The following is a 16,853-nucleotide window of genomic DNA, read 5'->3' as shown; positions in this document are numbered from 1 at the left end:
CAACTTAGACTTGATTTCAAAATAAAGAATAAAATAGGGCTGGTGGTGTAATTCAGAGATAGAATGCCCCTGGGTTTAATCCCTTGTACTCCACACACACACACACACACACACACACACACACACACACACACACGGAAAGAAAGAAGAATCTAGAAAGGCTGTGCCTTTGTGGCAGCCAGCCTCATCATGCGCCTGGTGGGGGTCCCTCTCACTCAGTGAAACACTGTTGACTTGCCACTGTTGCAGCCCACCCATCTGTTTGCTGGGGAGATGCCAGCTGGTGCTTCGAAGTCACCATTCCCTGTGGATGCATGTAGGTTTCTTCCAGCTGAGGCTGTTTTGCAGCCCAGAGTGGCCTGGCTGGCTGATGCCACCACTGTCTCCCCATCAGCCCTCCCCTTGACCTATCAGCCACGGACCCAGATGCTGTGGACGCCTGAACGCTTATTCCTCTGATAGAGGGACATGATGCCCTTTTGCCATGCATTCATGGCAAAAGGGCATCAAGTAGTTCTTCCTACTAATTGTCCATATAATTGCTTCTAGGTGTTCACCTCAAATGGCCCCATGGTGATCATGACCACATGGTTCTGCTCACGAGCCTGGTTCTCACACGTAGGAGAATTTGATGAGGGTGGACAGGTACGTGCTGGGAAGCAGGAAAGGGGGCCTTGGGATTCCTGGGTCAGGGAGCCCTGTGAATGGCCCCGCACAACCAGGGCTCCTCTGGGGTCCAGGGATTTAGGAAACTAGCCTCCTGAATGTCTTCCCAGTCGCCTGAGGGCCCGCAGGACTCCGTCATCTCGCAGACAGTGAAGGACTTCTGCACCAGTTCACACCTGCTCCACAAAGCCCTTGGCTTCAGCCACAGGTTACCTCATCCCAGCTTAAAAGCCAGTGGTAGGAAAGTACAGGTTACCTCATCCCGGCCTAAACGCTGTTGTGCGAAAGCTCAGGATATAGACGGCGTTGCCTGGCTAACTCCGGGCGACAGCGGAGAAGAGCCCTGCTCTCTGTTGGGGGCCTGTCCAGCTCCCCTGGCATCCCCACCCGCTGTGGGCAGCTGGCCAAGCCCAGCCCACGTGGTCCCCTGCCTCTGCCTGGCAGGCAGTGTTGAGAAGCCCTAGAACAGTCCATCCCCAAGCAGAACCCCTGGGTGAGGAGCCTAGACAAGCCCCGATTTCCTTCCTCGGTTCCCTTTTCCTGTCTCCCTCCTTTTGTGTGCATGTGTGTGGCACTGGGACTGAATCCTGGAGCACTCCACCTCTGGAGCACTCCACCTCTGGAGCGCTCCACCTCTGGAGCGCTCCACCTCTGGAGCACTCCACCTCTGGAGCGCTCCACCTCTGGAGCACTCCACCTCTGGAGCACTCCACCTCTGGAGCGCTCCACCTCTGGAGCACTCCACCTCTGGAGCACTCCACCTCTGGAGCACTCCACCTCTGGAGCATACCCCCGGCTCTTTGCATTTTTCCTTACAACCATCTCACTAGGTTGCTGAGAGTCTTGCTACTTCTTAAGGCTGTCCTCCAAACTGTGATCCTCCTATCTCAGCCTCCCAAGTACTGGAATTATAGGCATGTGCCACCTCATCTGGCTTACCCTCCTGTTTTGGTCCAGCATTGTGTTTGGTCATTGAATCCCTGATTCAGAAGCCCCACACCTCCCCATCGTGGCAGAAGTGTGAGGTTGCTCAGGGGCTCCTCGAAGGCCTCTGTCCAAGCTGTGGGTTAGTCACATTTCTGGGAGGAGCTGGATTCTCATCCAGCTCCAGTGGGCTGCGGGCCGTACCTCCAGCATCCCATGGCAGCTGACACTGCCCACTGCTTCTGTCACCAAAGAGGGCAGCCTCCCTGGGGACAGTGGCCTGCCCTGCTCACTTCCTTTCTGGCCCCCAGGCTCTGGCCCAGCAGCCCCATCCAGCCAGCTCCCCTGGCAGGTGGCACTGACCTTCCACCCCCAAGGGCGCTGCAGCTCAGAGCCTATGGCTGATTCTGGTTGTAGGTGTGCAGGAGAGACTTTTCTGCCCAGAGAAGGGAACCCAGTGTAGCGCCGTCTCCGCCCCCTGCCTCCCTCCCCAGGCTGGGTCAGCACCCATTGCTGCCACCTGTGAGAACAGCCACTTAGCCTCTACCACCTGTGTGACTGTCATGACCCAGCGTGCTTTGCTTGGAAAGCCTGTTTGTGGGTTTCTCCGCACACAGTGTCCTGCTCTGGCTCCCACAGGGTGTGCCCGAGGACCTACTGTACTTCTACGAGCACCTCCGGAAGGGCAGTGGGGTCTTTTTCATGGACCAGAGCCTGCTCCTCTACCGCTACCACCCGCAGGCGACCACGAACTCCTTCCTTGAGTAAGTAGGTAGTGTCAGGTCCCGGGAGCCTCTGGGGAAGTGGAGGGCACAAGTGTGGTCAGGTCGTTTGTGGGGGTGCCGGCATGGCTGAGCCAGGCTGTGTTTGGGGATGCCGGCATGGTCCAGCACCAGAATGTATTGGGGCACAGGTGTGATGAGAGCTAGGTTGTGTGCGGTGCAGGCACCATCCATTGGGGAGGTGTGGGGCACAGGTATGGTTGGGGCCAATGGACGTCCCACTGCAGGTGGGGTGCAGGGTGCAGAGGTTGCTGTGTGCTCCTTGGGGAGTTCCTTCAGGGCCTGCTGGAGCCTTCCCACAGGGAGTGGGATGCTCCAGGATGAAGCCAAGTGTCCCATCCCTCTATGTGAGAGCAACGGAGCTCACCCCTCCCAGCCTTTGGAGGCCTCCTGATAAGCAGTGAGGCTCCAGTGAGGCCTGGGTCGGGGTGTCCTTGCATGTGGAGGAGGGGCTGCCATCCTCCCCTAGAAAGTCTCAGCAAGGAGTGCCCAGCTTGGGTGGCCATAAGGCCACAGCCTCCCCTCCCCCTCCTCGCTGCCCCCGAGATGTGGGTTGGGTCCCTGCTCTGGGGCCAGGTAGGTGCGAGGGCCACAGAGTGACACCAGTAAGGATGAGCTTATAGTCTCTCAGTCTGTCTGCCCACCCAGAAAAGCAGCACTGGCCTGGGCATCTCAGGTGCCCCAGTTGCTTGTTGTCAGGAGGCTGCCTGCTGCTGCGGGGGGCTGGGCAGCCTGCCCGGGCTTGTGCTTGTGATTTGGGGGGTAGCATTGGCTCCCCGCCTGACTGGGGCAGGGTTGAGGCTGAGCAGGAGCCCTCACTGCTGGTGTGAGGCGCAGCACAGGGACCTATCTCACAGCGTCCACAGCCTCCGTGCTATTCACAGTGAAGACTGAGCCACGTAACTTGCCATTGCTTAGTTCTGTATTGCTAGCTATAGCGGCATCGGGGTGCCCTGCTGGGCTCAGTGCTCAGGCTCCCTGAGGCTGACTGAGTGCTATTGGGACCCCCACACCCGGGAAAGGGGCCTCAGAGGACCTCAGAGCCCCAGAGGTGTGCACCCCTCACAGCAAAGCACGGCGCATGGATCTGCACTCAGAGGGATGGCCCGGCAAGCCCATAGAGTGGGACTGCACTGCTACTGATCCCGATAGGATAAGCAGGTGAATCTCATCGTGAGAAGGTTAAGCAGTGCTGTTAACCAGCTTGACTTGCGCCTACAGGGTGCTGAACTGGGCTGCAAAATACATGTTCTTCTCAAGCCAGTGCTATTGAATATTCTGGATGATAGGCAAGTCTGGAGAGATCTTTAAAGGCATGGCCTCATACAGGCATGCCACGTTCACTGCCTTGTCTGTTCGTGCTTTTTTGATGGGGGATGGGAGCCTGAGTGGCTCTGGGCAGGAGGCACTCCCTTCTCAGCTCAGCGGCTCCACGTCTGGGTAGGCTTCCTGGCTCACAGACAGCTGTCTCACATGCCACAGGGGCATGGGCATTCCTCGTCACCACCAAGGCCCCATGTTCTAATATTGTGTGGGGATTTCAATATGTGGACTTTTTTTTCAGTACTGGCGTTGGAACCCAGGGGATTTTACCTCTGAGCTATGCCCCAGCCCTATTTTTCATTCTTTATTTTGAAACAGGGTCTCTGGGTTGCAAAGGGCCTAAGTAGCTGAGGCTGTCTGAAAACCCGTATCCTCCTCTCTTAGCCTCCCAAGTACTGGAATTCCAAGCATGTGCCACCACGCCCAGCTCAATATGTGGATTTTGATGGGACACAAGCATTTGATCTACAGCAACTACACAGAATTAGGAATTTTGTGACATCTTGATACTCAAAATATTTGGAAATTAAGCAGCCAAGGAAGAAAAATCACTAAGGAAATTTGAAAAAAAAATAACAAGTCAGGAGTGGTGGCGCACACTTGTAATCCCCTCTGAGTTCCACCCCCAGTACCACCAAAAATAAAAAAAAATAAAAAATAAATAAAGGGCTAAGGGTATAGCCAGAGATAAAATGTCCTGGGTTCAGTCCCCAGCAGCACACACAGAAGCAATCATGCACGCATGTACACACACACACACACACACACACACACACGTGCGTGTGTGCACACACAGGCACAGATCTATCACTGCATCTTCCTGTTAATTTGCTTTTTATTATTTTATTTATTTATTTATTTTGTGGGTCTGGGGATGGAACCCAGGGGCATTTGACCTCCGAGCTACAACCCCTGCCCTATTTTTTTTATCTTTATTTTGAAACCGGGTCTCACAGAGTTGCAGAGGACCTCACTACATAGGTGAGGTTCTCCGCAAACTGTGATCCTCCAGGTTTCAGCCTCCTGAATGCTGAGATTACAAGTGTGTGCCACCACGCCAGGCTTATCTGCTTTTTAAAGAAGGCAGCTTTCCAGGGTGTGCTGAGTGACCTTTCTGAAGAAAGGACAGTAAGCCAACTAATTTTGGGAACCCATACTCTAGAATTTCTTTGGCAGAACCCCAAGGCCACATCTGGGGAGGTGTCAGGGACAAAGTCCTTCCCGCAGTGGTCTGTAAGGCAGAGCCGCCTGGCTGATGACCACTGTACCCAGCTGCAGCCATCCTGCAGGGACCAGGCAGCAGGCAAGCTGAGGACTTCACTCTGGCCTCAGCCTGTGCCTGTAGGGAGAAAGCCTTTGTGTGCAAAACTCTCTTTTTGGTCATTGCAACTTAAGGCTTAGCCTCCCACAACACAAAATAAATGATCTAATGTGAGTTTCTGTATGGGATGAAAGTCTGAGCTGAGAGCAGCAACAGCTCACAGGGCAACAAATCTTAATTATAACCTCGGGCTTGCCAAAGAGTTGTGTTCACCTAACCCTCTATCAGAAGTCTCTGCAGGAGACGCCTGGATTCTCTCCTCTTTAAGTTGAGGATGATCTCCATTATATCTTCTCGAATTTTGTTAGACATACCACAGACATACAAAAAAGCTTAAAGGAATAACGTCTTTGAGGAAATAAACATCACCCATGCTAGAAACCCCCTGTGCCTGGCATTCATCATTTCATCCATTTCTTTGAACTTTCACCCTATGTGTGTTTCTCACTACACAGAAAGTCTGACCTCTGTGTAGGCAAGTGAATGGCAGCACACTGTCTGGACTCTCTCTGTAAGGGCTTTTTTGCCCACCATTATGGCTGAGATCTGTGTGTGTAGATGCACATGGCCATAAACCATTCGTTTTCAATACCACGAGGCAATGGGTTAGTCCTCAGTGCTGGGGAAGGAGTGTAGGCCTGTCTGCCTGTCTCTCCTGCCACAGGAGAGGCAGCAACAGGGCCTTTTTTGTAGCAGAGACCAGGCTGCACTGGACTTGGAACCTACCTGCACCTGGCCTTTGGTGTCTGGCCTCCTGTAAACTACCCAGGTTTTACGCTATAGCAGTGCAGACAAAGGTAGATGCCTGTGGCTCTGGGTGGGAAAAGGTTATGTGGAGGGGGCAGCCTTGAGGTGCTGTAGGGGAGGACAAGTTGTCCTCCAGCCAGATCTGGCTTGGAGTGCTGACCTGACAGGGAAGACCAGGGCCCCAACTTGAGTTTTGACAGTGGGCCGACCCCAGGCCAGGTCTCCCACAGGGGTTCCTGCTTCAGATAGTGGGGTACCCAGGCAGGAGAGGCAGAGGCTGGTTGGGCCCATGGGTCTGACAGTGCAGGCCAGCCACCCCAGGGTGCCCATGCCTGTTCTGCCAGGACTTTCACCCTCTCCCAGTGGGCCGGCATATATCTGTGCGCCCACGCCATGTGGCAGGGACACCAAGGGGCCTGTTCACATCTGCCTCTGACCCACACAGCCGCCTTTTGCTCCTCACGTTGGGGCTGTCTCTGGGACCATTGCACCCTGCCTTCTCTGAAAGGCCTCAAGAGCGTGTTCTCTTCTAGGCCATGGAAGGGGTCCACCCACTTATCAGAATGGGGCTGGACAGCTCTGTCAACACCAGCCCTGTTAGACAGGTCCTCCGATGATGCTGCCGCTCTGCCACGCCTGCGGTGTCCTCACTGATCAAAGGGAGCACTGCTGTGTGCTTCCCCCAGAAATACAGTACTAGCCACCACAGAAGGGTCTACCTAAGGTCCAGGATTGGGTGCTGGTCACCTACATGGCCCCCGGGGGATCCCTTGTGGAAATCATCATGGTGCAGCACATCTAATGAAGAGGTGGGAGATGGGAGGAGGCAGAAAGCACCATGCCAAGTGTGGACACTGACCTGCCAATCTGTGCAGAGGTACGACCCGCAAGATCCTGGGTGTACGTGGGGATGGTGGGGGACCCTCTCCCTGGTGCTGGAATTTGGCAGCAGAAGGCAGGGGGCAATGCATCAGACTATGAGGATGGCAGCAGGTGGGCCCTGGTGTGCTTGTGCCATATTGCACACAGCCACAGCAGCCTCTTCCCCACGCAGGACGACCATCTGGACCCACCGTGTTCGCTTTCTGGAGGAATGGGTCCTGCAGGGCTGGGCTTCCTTCACCATCTGGAACGCGGGCAAGCAGGGGCGCAGACTTTGCTGCAGCCTGACTGCTGCCAGCTGGAGCAAGGTGGGCCAAGCTCCGTTGTCCCTCGCCAGCCGGGTCCCCATTGGCCTGCCTGAGATGCTTCCCTGTGCTCCCCCGGTTGCTGCCTTCTGTGACATGGATGAGAACAAGATCAGGACAGGTGTCTACTGCTACGAGGATGCTCAGGTGTGTGGGGCGCCTGCAGGGAGAGTGCCCAGCCTCCCTGGGATGAGGGACCCACCGGAGCCCTCCTTCCAAGGAGTCCCTGGGGCCACCCAGTCCCTCTAGAAACGTGCCCTGTGTTCCCCTTCTGGGCCCTGGGGGTCAGCCCACTCCCGTCAGTTCTAAGGCAACTGCGGTCTCCAGGGGGTCCAGCCCTCCATCTTGCCTCAAATGGTTTGAGACCCCCATCTGCCAACGGAGCCGTGGCTGCCTGGAGCAGAAGTATATGGCCAGCAGAGCCACAAGGTGCCACCTCTGTTGCAAGAAAGGCCCAAGCCCCGGGTTCACATCCTGCACTTCCGAGGTGCCCAGCTGCCCTTCATCATCTGTGTGAAGCTGGTAAGTGATCACCCCCAGGGTCTCTGACTTTCCTTGTCCATAGCCATGCTCTGGCTGCAGATGACTGTGGTCTAGGAGAGGACACCAGCTGTGTGATTGGACATGGGCACAGGTGGCCACAGGCCTTGTTTTAAGTCAATGATGTCCTGGACCACTCTCATAGAGCCAGTCTCATTTTGTGGCCTCAAACACTGCAAACCGACAGTACTTGTACAGTGGTCAAGTGCCAGGCCTATGTCCCTTGCCTGAGGATCTGGGCTGGTGCCGTTGTCCATGACTCAGTACACAAAAGACAGCCATGACAGCCACATATGTCAGAGCCTGGCAGCGGTCATCATAACCGCTGGAACCTCCTGCCGTCTCATCTGTTTTTAGTCATGGGAGCATGAGCACTGATGCTGTTGTGAGGTCACCCCCAGCAGCTCAACCAGCGTCCCACACTGGCATGGAAAGGACTTCTCTTGCTGTCCCATTGGGTCTGCAAGTGTCCCATGTGCTTGTGACACTGCTCAGATCTGAGATGTGTGCACAGCACACAGCTGTCCCCGGGCTCTCCAGTCCTTTCCTGTGACTGTGTCCCAGGCCACAGAGGCCCTCCCGTGCAGTCAGCCAGCCTCAGCTTCTACCTGTTCTGGGGTCACGTTCCCCCCAAGGCTGTGTAGTCTCCGAGTTGAGCGCTCCTGTATCTGCTAGGTGTTTGGATTTCTGCTCTGTATCCTTTGTGAGCACTTGCCTGTGTCTCTCTGTTGGACTCTGCCTCTAGTCACCTGGAGCTCTGTCCTTGTTGGCCTGTGGCTGCCCTTGCACTCTCGGTGGGACATGTGATTTTCAGGAGTGTCCAGCTTGGCATCGTTGTGCCTGGGAAGGTGCTGTGGCCTGAGCCCATGTTTCTTCTGAGCCTTGAGTGGGCAGCGGACACTGCAGCATTTTAGGCCACTTGGGTGGTCCTCATCGGAGCCAGGCTGGGTCTGGGGGGACCAACCTGATTGGGGGTGTCCTCCCACACCCTGGGCTCCTGGGCCACCCAGTTGGGCTGCCTTCAGGAGCTGTTCTCAGGGATGGAGGCCTGGCTGGCATGTGAGGCTCAGAGCTCAGCCACCAGGCCCAGGCCCTCACGCAGGACAGGATGAAGCGCTGGGGCTTCAGGCCTTGCTCAACTGCAGGGAGGGGAGGGGATCAGACAGCAGGTGGGTTCTGCTGAGGCTCTGGGGTGGAGGGGGTTGGCGGGGTGGGGACAGTGCCTTCTATAGAGGGTCCCAGGCTAGACCAGGTGCCTGGATGCCCCAGAAGACCCCACCCCTAGTGACTGAGGTTTTGTGTGCCAACAGTACCACTCAGCCTTCTCTGGCCCTGGCTCTGTTAGCAAAGTTGAAGTTCCCTGTGGCCCACCTGTCAGGTGGACATAGGTGACCCAAGCCCACACCCCCATGGGTGGCTCTGCGGGGGACACCTGATCAAGCCCAATCTGCTCCCCCACAGGACCTCACGGGGCGCGAGTTGGAGGACAACCTGAGGTCACGGCACCTGCAGGAGGGCCGGGACTTTCTGCACTTCAGCTGAGGGCAGCCCTGGTAGGTCTCAGCAGAGGCACCACCTGAGCCTTGCACCAGCCACCCTGCTTCAGTCACACTGACGGTTACGGTTTCTTCTTTCTGCCTCCCGTGGCACCTAAGCATGACAACTTCCGGCCGACCCTGACAGAACCGAGACTCTAGAGCCTCAGTTTGGTGAGCACCACTGTCGGAGAATCCCCTCTGCTGATCCACTGCCCTGGCCTTGCACTAACTCATCACATGGCACCTCCTCTGTTGTCTCGGTGTGGTGTGCGCTTGAAGTGTACGTGGCTGCTGTCCAGCCTGGTAGCCGTGTCCTCACGTAGAGAAAGTGTGCTTACACCTTGGCACCTGCTCCCAGAGTTTCCTGTCTGCAGCCCATCCTGCTTCTCCTGGCCACTCCATCCCTGAGCCTTTCCTCTGACATTCCTCCTCTGTGGTGGTGCAGAAGGGCACGTTTCCTGTGGTATTCTCAGCTGCCTGCCGACAAACCTGCCCACAAACAACTGCGTTCTCTGCACTCTGCCCACAACACAGGGCTCAAGACGCCTTCCTGAGCCTCTGGCCATGGTGAGGAAGGCCACCATGCTCCTCTGCGCATCTGACACTGTACTGGGATCACTTTCCTTCTACCTCACGCTCACCTGCATTCTCAGCTGGGGACAGGAGCTCCAGGAGACATCTGGCTGCATCTGAAGACATCTCACATCACAACTGGCACCCAGAATGTCACTAAACACACTGCCATGTGGAGCAGCCCCAAGGCAGTGAGGGCAGCCTGTGCTTGGAGGCCCGCTTGCCTGGCGGATGGGAGGCCCGCTTGCCTAGCGTTCAGCCTGTTCTCCAGAGCAGTTTATATCTGCCCACCCGGGAGCTGGTGAGGGCAGTTGAGCAAGATCCTCTACCCTCAGTGTCTGGCCCCTTGAGGGAGGCTGAGGCCAGCTTCTGTGGCACTCTAGGGCCATGTCTGCTGAGGGTGTGGCTGGTAAGGACCCTGGCTTTATGTGGGGCTTCCTGATCCCTTGCTGCTCTCAAAACACACTTCACAATTAGCCTAGGCCTCAGCAGGGATCCTCAGCACCCCAGGCCCTGCCACAGGCACACTCCTGTGACTCTCACCCTGCAACTGAACCAGCACACCCCCCCACCACCTGCCCAACCTTCCCTCAAGTAGCTCCCTGCGGCTGCCACCATCCTGGCTGTCATGAAACTGAGAAGTGTTTCTCATTGTTTTCAGGAGGATCTAGAAACTACTGCTTCACAGAGGAGGGTGTTCTGGGACACCAGTGCCTGGCGAGAATGTGGTCTGCATCCCCAGAGACCAGCAGGACGCAGCATGGCCAAGGTGGAAGCCAGGGGACCACCGCCTTCCGCAGCAAACACGCCACCCACTGGAATGGAATCTGTGTCTTAAATCCTACTGAGACCTGCTCATTCTGTTCCCCTTGAAAGCCAGGCAAACCACCCTGGTGGACAATGGTAAGTATCAGAGCCTGCCATGAGGCAAGGCTGGTGCTGGGGCCCCTGAGGCCAGGATCGCAGCCTGCTGAGGGGTTAGACAGGTGCTCTGTAGAGCGAGGCCGGCAACGGAGCTGGCTGTGAAGCAGGCCCAGTGCTGGGGACTCCTCTGCCAAGATAATAGCTTACCGAGTGGTTAGACCGGTGCTGGGCCCAATGACGCCTGAATCGGAGCCGGTCATGAGGCTCAGCCGGTTCTGGGTCCTCTGAGGCCAGGATCGAACCTTGCAGAGGTGTTAGGCCTGGGCTGGGGCCAGCGAGGCCAGCATCGGTGCCTGCAATGAGGCAAGGCCTGTGCTGGGGACTCCGAGGCTATGATAAGAGCCTACCGAGGGGTTAGGCCAGTGCTGGGGTCAATGTACGGCATCTGAGAATGTCATGAATCAAGGCCACTACTGTTATATCTGAGGCTGGGATAGGGCCTGCCAAGTGTTTAGGCCAATGCTGGGGCCAGTGTCCAGCCTCAGAGCATGCAATGAGGCTGGGCCGAAGCTGTGGTCTCAGAAGCCCGGATTAGAGCCTGCCCAGGGATAAGGCAGTTGACAAGGCCAATAACCAGGATCTGAGCAGGGTGTGAGGCAGGGACACTGGTGTGTCTTCCGAGCCCTAGATAAGAATCTGCCGAGATTTTAGGATGGTGCCAGGGCCAATATATGGCATGGGAGCATGCCATGAGTCAAGGCCGCAACTGGGATTTCCGAGGCTGGGATAGGGGCTCGTCAAGTGTTCAGGCCGATGCTGCGGCCAGTGTCCAGGCTCAGAACCTGTCATAGCGCAAGGCCGGGGCTGTGTTTTCCGAGGCAAGTATTAAAGCCTGCCGAGGGGTTAGGCCAGTGCCAGGCCAATTGCCAGAATCGGAGCCTGCCATGAGGCAGGCCGGTGCAGGGCATCCGAAGCCAATATAAGAGCCTGCCGAAGGGTTAGGCCAGTGCTGGGGCTAATGGCCAGCATTGGAGAATGTCATGAGTCAAGGCCGCTACAGTGATTTCTGAGGCTGGGATAGTGCCTGCCAAGGGTTTAAGCCGATGATGGGGCCAGTGTCCAGCCTCAGTGCCTGCCATGAGGAAGGGCCGATAATGTCTGAGTAGCTCGGATTAGGGCCTGTCGAGGGGTAAGGCGCTGACGTGGCCAATAAACAAAATCAGAGCCGGCTGTGAGGAAGGCCAGTGGTAGGGACTCTGAGGCCATGATAAGAATCTGCTGAGATTTTAGGCTGGTGCCAGGGCCAATGGATGGCATAGGAGCCTGCCATGGGTCAAGGTCACTACTGGGATCTCTGAGGCTGTATACGGGCCTTCCAAGTTTTTAAGCCGATGCTGGGGCCAGTGTCCAGCCTCAGAACCTGCCAAAGGGCAAGGCCGGGGCTGTGTTTTCCGAGGCCAGGATTAGAGCCTGCCAAGGGGTTAGGCCGGTGTCAGGCCAATGACCAGAATCGGAGACTGCCATGAGGCAAGGACAGTGCTGGGACCCCGAAGCCAATATAAGAGCCTTCCAAGGGGTTAGGCCAATGCTGGGGCCAATGGCCTGCATCGGAGTTTGCCATGAGTCAAGGCCGCTACTGTGACCTCTGAGGCTGGGATAGGGCCTGCCAAGGGTTTAGGCCAATGCTGGGGCCAGTGTCCAGCCTCAGAACCTGCCATGAGGCAGGGCCGAAGCTGTGGTCTCAGAAGCCCACATTAGAGCCTGCCGAGGGGTAAGGCAGGTGACCGGGCCAATAAACAGGATTGAAGCCGGCTGTGAGGCTGGGCCACTGGTGGGGCCTGTGAGGCCAAGATAAGAATATGCCAAGATTTTAGGCTGGTGCCAGGGCCAATGGATTGCATCAGAGAATGCCATGAGTCAAGGCCGCTACTGTGATCTCCGAGGCTGGGATAGGCCCTGCCAAGGGTTTAGGCCGATGCTGGGGCCAGTATCCAGCCTCAGAGCCTGCCTTGAGGCAGGGCCAAAGCTGTGGTCTCAGAAGCCCGGATTAGAGCCTGCAAAGGGGTAAGGAAGTGACAGGGCCAAGAACCAGGATCGGAGTTGGATGGGAGGCTGGGCCAGTTGTGGGGCCTGTGAGGCTAAGATAAGAATCTAATGAGATTTTAGGCTGGTGCCAGAGCCATTGGATGGCATAGGAGGTTGCCATGAGTCAAGGCCGCTACTGTGATCTCCGAGGCTGGGATAGGGGCCTGCAAAGTGTTTAAGCCAATGCTGGGGCCAGTGTCCGGCCTTAGATCCTGCCATGAAGCAGGGCCGAAGCTGTGGTCTCAGAAGCCCGCATTAGAGACTGCCGAGGGGTAAGGCAGGTGACCGGGCCAATAAACGGGATCGAAGCCGGCTGTGAGGCAGGGCCAGTTGTGGGGCCTCCAAGTCCTAGATAAGAATCTGCCGAGATTTTAGGCTGGTGCCAGGGCCAATGGATGGCATAGGAAACTGTCATGAGTCAAGGCTGCTACTGGGATCTCTGAGGCTGGGATAAATGTCTGCCAAGTGTTTAGGCCGATTCTGGTACCAGTGTCCAGCCTAAGAACCTGCCATAGTGCAAGGCCAAGGCTGTGTTTTCCGAGTACAGGAATACAGCCTGCCGAGAAGGTTGGCCGGTGCCAGGCCAATGGCCAGAATAAGAGCCTGCCATGAGGCAAGGCTGGTACTGGGACCCCGAAGCCAAGATAAGAGCCTGCCGAATGGTTCGGCCAGTGCTGGGTCAATGGCCGTCATCGGAGAATGCCATGAGTCAAGGCCACCATTGTGATCTCTGAGGCTGGGATAGGGCCTGCCAAGGGTTTAGGCCGAGGCTGGGGCCAGTGTCCAGCCTCAGAGCCTGCCATTATGCAGGGCCGAAACTGTGGTCTCAGGAGCCCAAATTAGAGCATGTCGAGCGTTAAGGCATGTTACCAGGCCAATAAGCAGCATAGGAGCCTCCTGTGAGGCAGGGCCAGTGGTGGGGACTCCGAGGCCAAGATAAGAATCTGCAGAGATTTTAGGCTGGTGCCAGAGCCAGTGGATGGAATAGGAGCCTGCCATGAGTCAAGGCTGCTACTGGGATCTCCAAGGCTGGGATAGGGGCCTGCCAAGTGTTTAGTCCGATGCTGGCGCCAGTGTCCAGCCTCAGAACCTGCCATAGGCAGGGCCAGGGCTGTGTTTTCCAAGCACAGGATTAGAGCCTGCCGAGGGGTTAGGCCAGTGCCAGGCCAATGGCCAGAATCGGAGCCTGCCATGAGGCAAGGCCGGTGCTGGGACCCCGAAGCCAAGATAAGAACCTACCGAGAAGTTAGGTTAGTGCTGGGGCCAATATACGGCATCAGAGTAGGCCATGTATCAAGGCCGGTTCTGTGATCTCCGAGGCTGAGATAGAGCCAGCCAAAGGTTTAGGCCAATGCTCGGGCCAGTGTCCAGCCTCAGAACCTGCCATGAGGCAAGGCCAAAGCTGTGGTCTCAGGAGCCCGGATTAGAGCCTGCCGAGGGGTAAGGCAGGTGACCGGGCCAATAACAATTATCAGAGCTGGCTGTGAGGCAGGGCCAGTGGTGGGGCCTCAGAGGCCAAGATAAGAATCTGCCAAGATTTTAGGCTGGTGCCAGGGTCTATGGATGGCATAGGAGCCTACCATGAGTCAAGGCTGCTACTGGGATCTACGTGGCTGGGATAAAATTCTGCAAAGTGTTTAGGCCAATTTTGATGCCACTGTTCTGCCTCATATCTTGCCATAGGGCAAGGCCGGGGCTGTGTTTTCCAAGGCCAGGATTAGAGCCTCCCGAGCGTTTAGGCCAGTGCCAGGCCAATGGCTAGAATCAGAGCCTGCCATGAGGCAAGGTCAGGGCTGGGACCCCGAAGCCAATTAAGCGCCTGCTGAGGGATTAGGCCAGTGGTGTGGCCAATGGCCGGCATTGGAGAATGCCATGAGTCAAGGCTGCTACTCTGATCTCCAAGGCTGGGATAGGGCCTGCCAAGGGTTTAGGCCGATGCTGGGCCAGTGTCCAGTTCAGAGCCTGCCATGAGACAGGGCCGAAGCTGTGCTTTCAGAAGACGAGATTAGAGCCTGAAGAGGGGTAAGGCGGTGACGGGGCCAATAACCAGGATACAAGCTGGTTGTGAGGCAGGGCCAGTTGTGGGGCCTCCAAGGCCAAGATAAGTATCTGCAGAGGTTTTAGGCTGGTGCCAGGGCCAATTGATGGCATAGGAACCTGCCATGAGTCAAGGCCACTACTGGGATGTCCGAGGCTGGGATAGTGGCCTGCCAATTGTGAGGCCGATGCTGGGGCCAGAGTCCAGCCTAAGAAAATGCCATAGGGCAAGGCTGGGGCTGTGTTTTCTGAGGCCAGGATTAGAGCTTGCGCAGGGTTTAGGCCTGTGCCAGGCCAATGTCCAGAATCGGAGCCTGCCATGAGGCAAGACCGGTGCTGGGACTCCGAAGCCAAGATAAGAGCCTGCCGAGGGGTTAGGCCAGTGCTAAGGTCAATGGCCAGCTTTGGAGAATGCCATGAGTCAAGGCTGCTACTGTGATCTCCGAGGCTGGGATAGGGCCTGCCAAGGATTTAGGCAAATGCTGGGTCCAGTGCCAGCCTCAGAGCCTGCCATGAGGCAGGGCTGAAGCTGTGGTCTCAGAAGCCTGGATTAGAGCCTGCTGAGAAGTAAGGCGGTGACAGAGCCAATAACCAGGTTCAGAGCCGGCTGTGAGTCAGGGCCAGTGGAGGGGACTCTGAGGCCAAAATAAGAATCTGCAAAGATTTTAGGCTTGTGCAAGGGCCAGTGAATGGCATAGAAGCCTGCCATGAGTCAAGGCCACCCCTGGGATCTCCGAGGCTGGGATAGGTGCCTGCCAAATGTTTAGGCCAATGCTGGGGCCAGTGTCCAGCCTAAGAACCGGCCATAGGGCAAGGCCGTGGCTGTGTTTTGCGAAGCCAGGATTAGAGCCTGCTTAGAAGTTTTTGCAGGTGCCAGGCCAATGGCCAGAATCAGAGCCTGCCATGAGGCAAGGCTGCTGCTGGGGCCCCGAATCTAAGATAAAAGCCTGCCAATGGTTGAGGCCATTGCTGGGGCTGATGGACGGCATCGGAGAATGCCATGAGTCAAGGCCACTACTGTGATTTCCAAGGCTGGGATAGGCCCTGCCAAGGGTTTAGGCCAATGCTGGGGCCAGTGTCCAGCCTCAGAGCCTACCATGAAACAGGACCGAAGCTGTGGTCTGAGAAGCCCGAATTAGAGCCTGCCGAGGGGTAAGGCGCTGACAGTGCCAATAACCAGGATCGGAGACGGCTGTGAGGCAGGGATATTGGTGGAGTCTCCAAGGCCAAGATAAGTATCTGCAGAGATTTTAGGCTGGTGCCAGGGCCAATGGATGGCATAGGGGCCTGCTATGAGTCAAGGCAGCTACTGGGATGTCCAAGGCTGGGACAAAAGTCTGCCATATGTTTAGGCCCATTCTGGTGCCAGTGTTCAGCCTCAGACCCTGCCATAAGGCAAGGCTAGGGCTATGTTTTCCGAGGTAGGGATTAGAGCCTGCCGAGGGGTTAGGCCGGTCCAAGCCCTAGATTAGAATCTGCCGAGATTTTAGGCTGGTGCCAGGGCCAATGAATGGCATAGCAGCCTGCCATGAGTCAAGGCTGCTACTGGGTTCTCTGAGCCTGGGATAAAATTCTGCCAAGTTTTTAGGCCGACTCTGGTGCCAGTGTCCAGCCTCAGAGCCTGCCATGAGGCAGGGCCGAAGCTGTGGTCTCAGAAGCCCAGATTAGAGCCTGCCGAGGGTAAGGCGCTGACAGGTCCAATAAACAGGATCGGAGCCGGCTGTGAGGCAGGGCCAGTGGTGGGGCCTCCGGGGCCAAGATAAGAATGTGTAGAGATTTTAGGCTGGTGCCAGGGCCAATGGATGGCATAGGAGCCTGCCACGAGTCAAGGCCACTACTCGGATCTCCAAGGCTGGGATAAAAGTCTGCCATGTGTTTAGGCCGATTCTGGTGCCAGTGTCCAGCCTCAGAACCTGCCAGAGGGCAACGTCTGGGCTGTGTTTTTCAAGGCCAGGATTTGAGCTTGCCGAGGGGTTAGGCCAGTGTCAGGCCAATGGCCAGAATTGGAGCCTGCCATAAGGCAAAACCGGGGCTGGGACCCCGAAGCCAAGATAAGAGCGTGCCGAGGGGTTAGGCCAGTGGTGGGGCCAATGGCTGGCATCGTATTATGCCATGAGTCAAGGCCACTACTGTGACCTTCGAGACTGGGATAGGGCCTGCCAAGGGTTTAGGTCAAAGCTGGGTCCAGTGTCCAGCCTCAGAGCCTGCCATAAGGCAGGCCTGAAGCTCTGGTCTCAGTAGCCTGGATAAGAGCCTGCCAAGGGTT

The 16,853-nt window shown here is 56.6% G+C and overlaps 1 protein-coding gene across 1 annotated transcript; it reads left to right on the top strand.

Annotated features, from left to right (window-relative positions):
• Window positions 1-555: 555 nt before the first annotated feature.
• On the top strand, window positions 556-9,032 carry LOC308279570 (queuosine-tRNA galactosyltransferase-like; the record flags this gene model as incomplete). Its single annotated transcript, XM_080720086.1, has 5 exons — window positions 556-645; window positions 2,230-2,354; window positions 6,818-7,097; window positions 7,398-7,472; window positions 8,952-9,032. Exons 1-5 carry the CDS (start codon window positions 571-573, stop codon window positions 9,030-9,032), a joined length of 636 nt encoding a protein of 211 aa, XP_080576212.1. The 5' UTR covers window positions 556-570.
• Between the last annotated feature and the right edge of the window lie 7,821 nt (window positions 9,033-16,853).

This window comes from Muscardinus avellanarius (genome assembly GCF_963383645.1).
Source record: "Muscardinus avellanarius genome assembly, contig: SCAFFOLD_41, whole genome shotgun sequence".
In the NCBI taxonomy this organism is placed as follows: Eukaryota; Metazoa; Chordata; class Mammalia; order Rodentia; family Gliridae; genus Muscardinus; species Muscardinus avellanarius.
The sequence above is the reverse complement of the archived record's forward strand: the minus strand, read 5'-3'. Positions and strand labels throughout refer to the sequence as shown.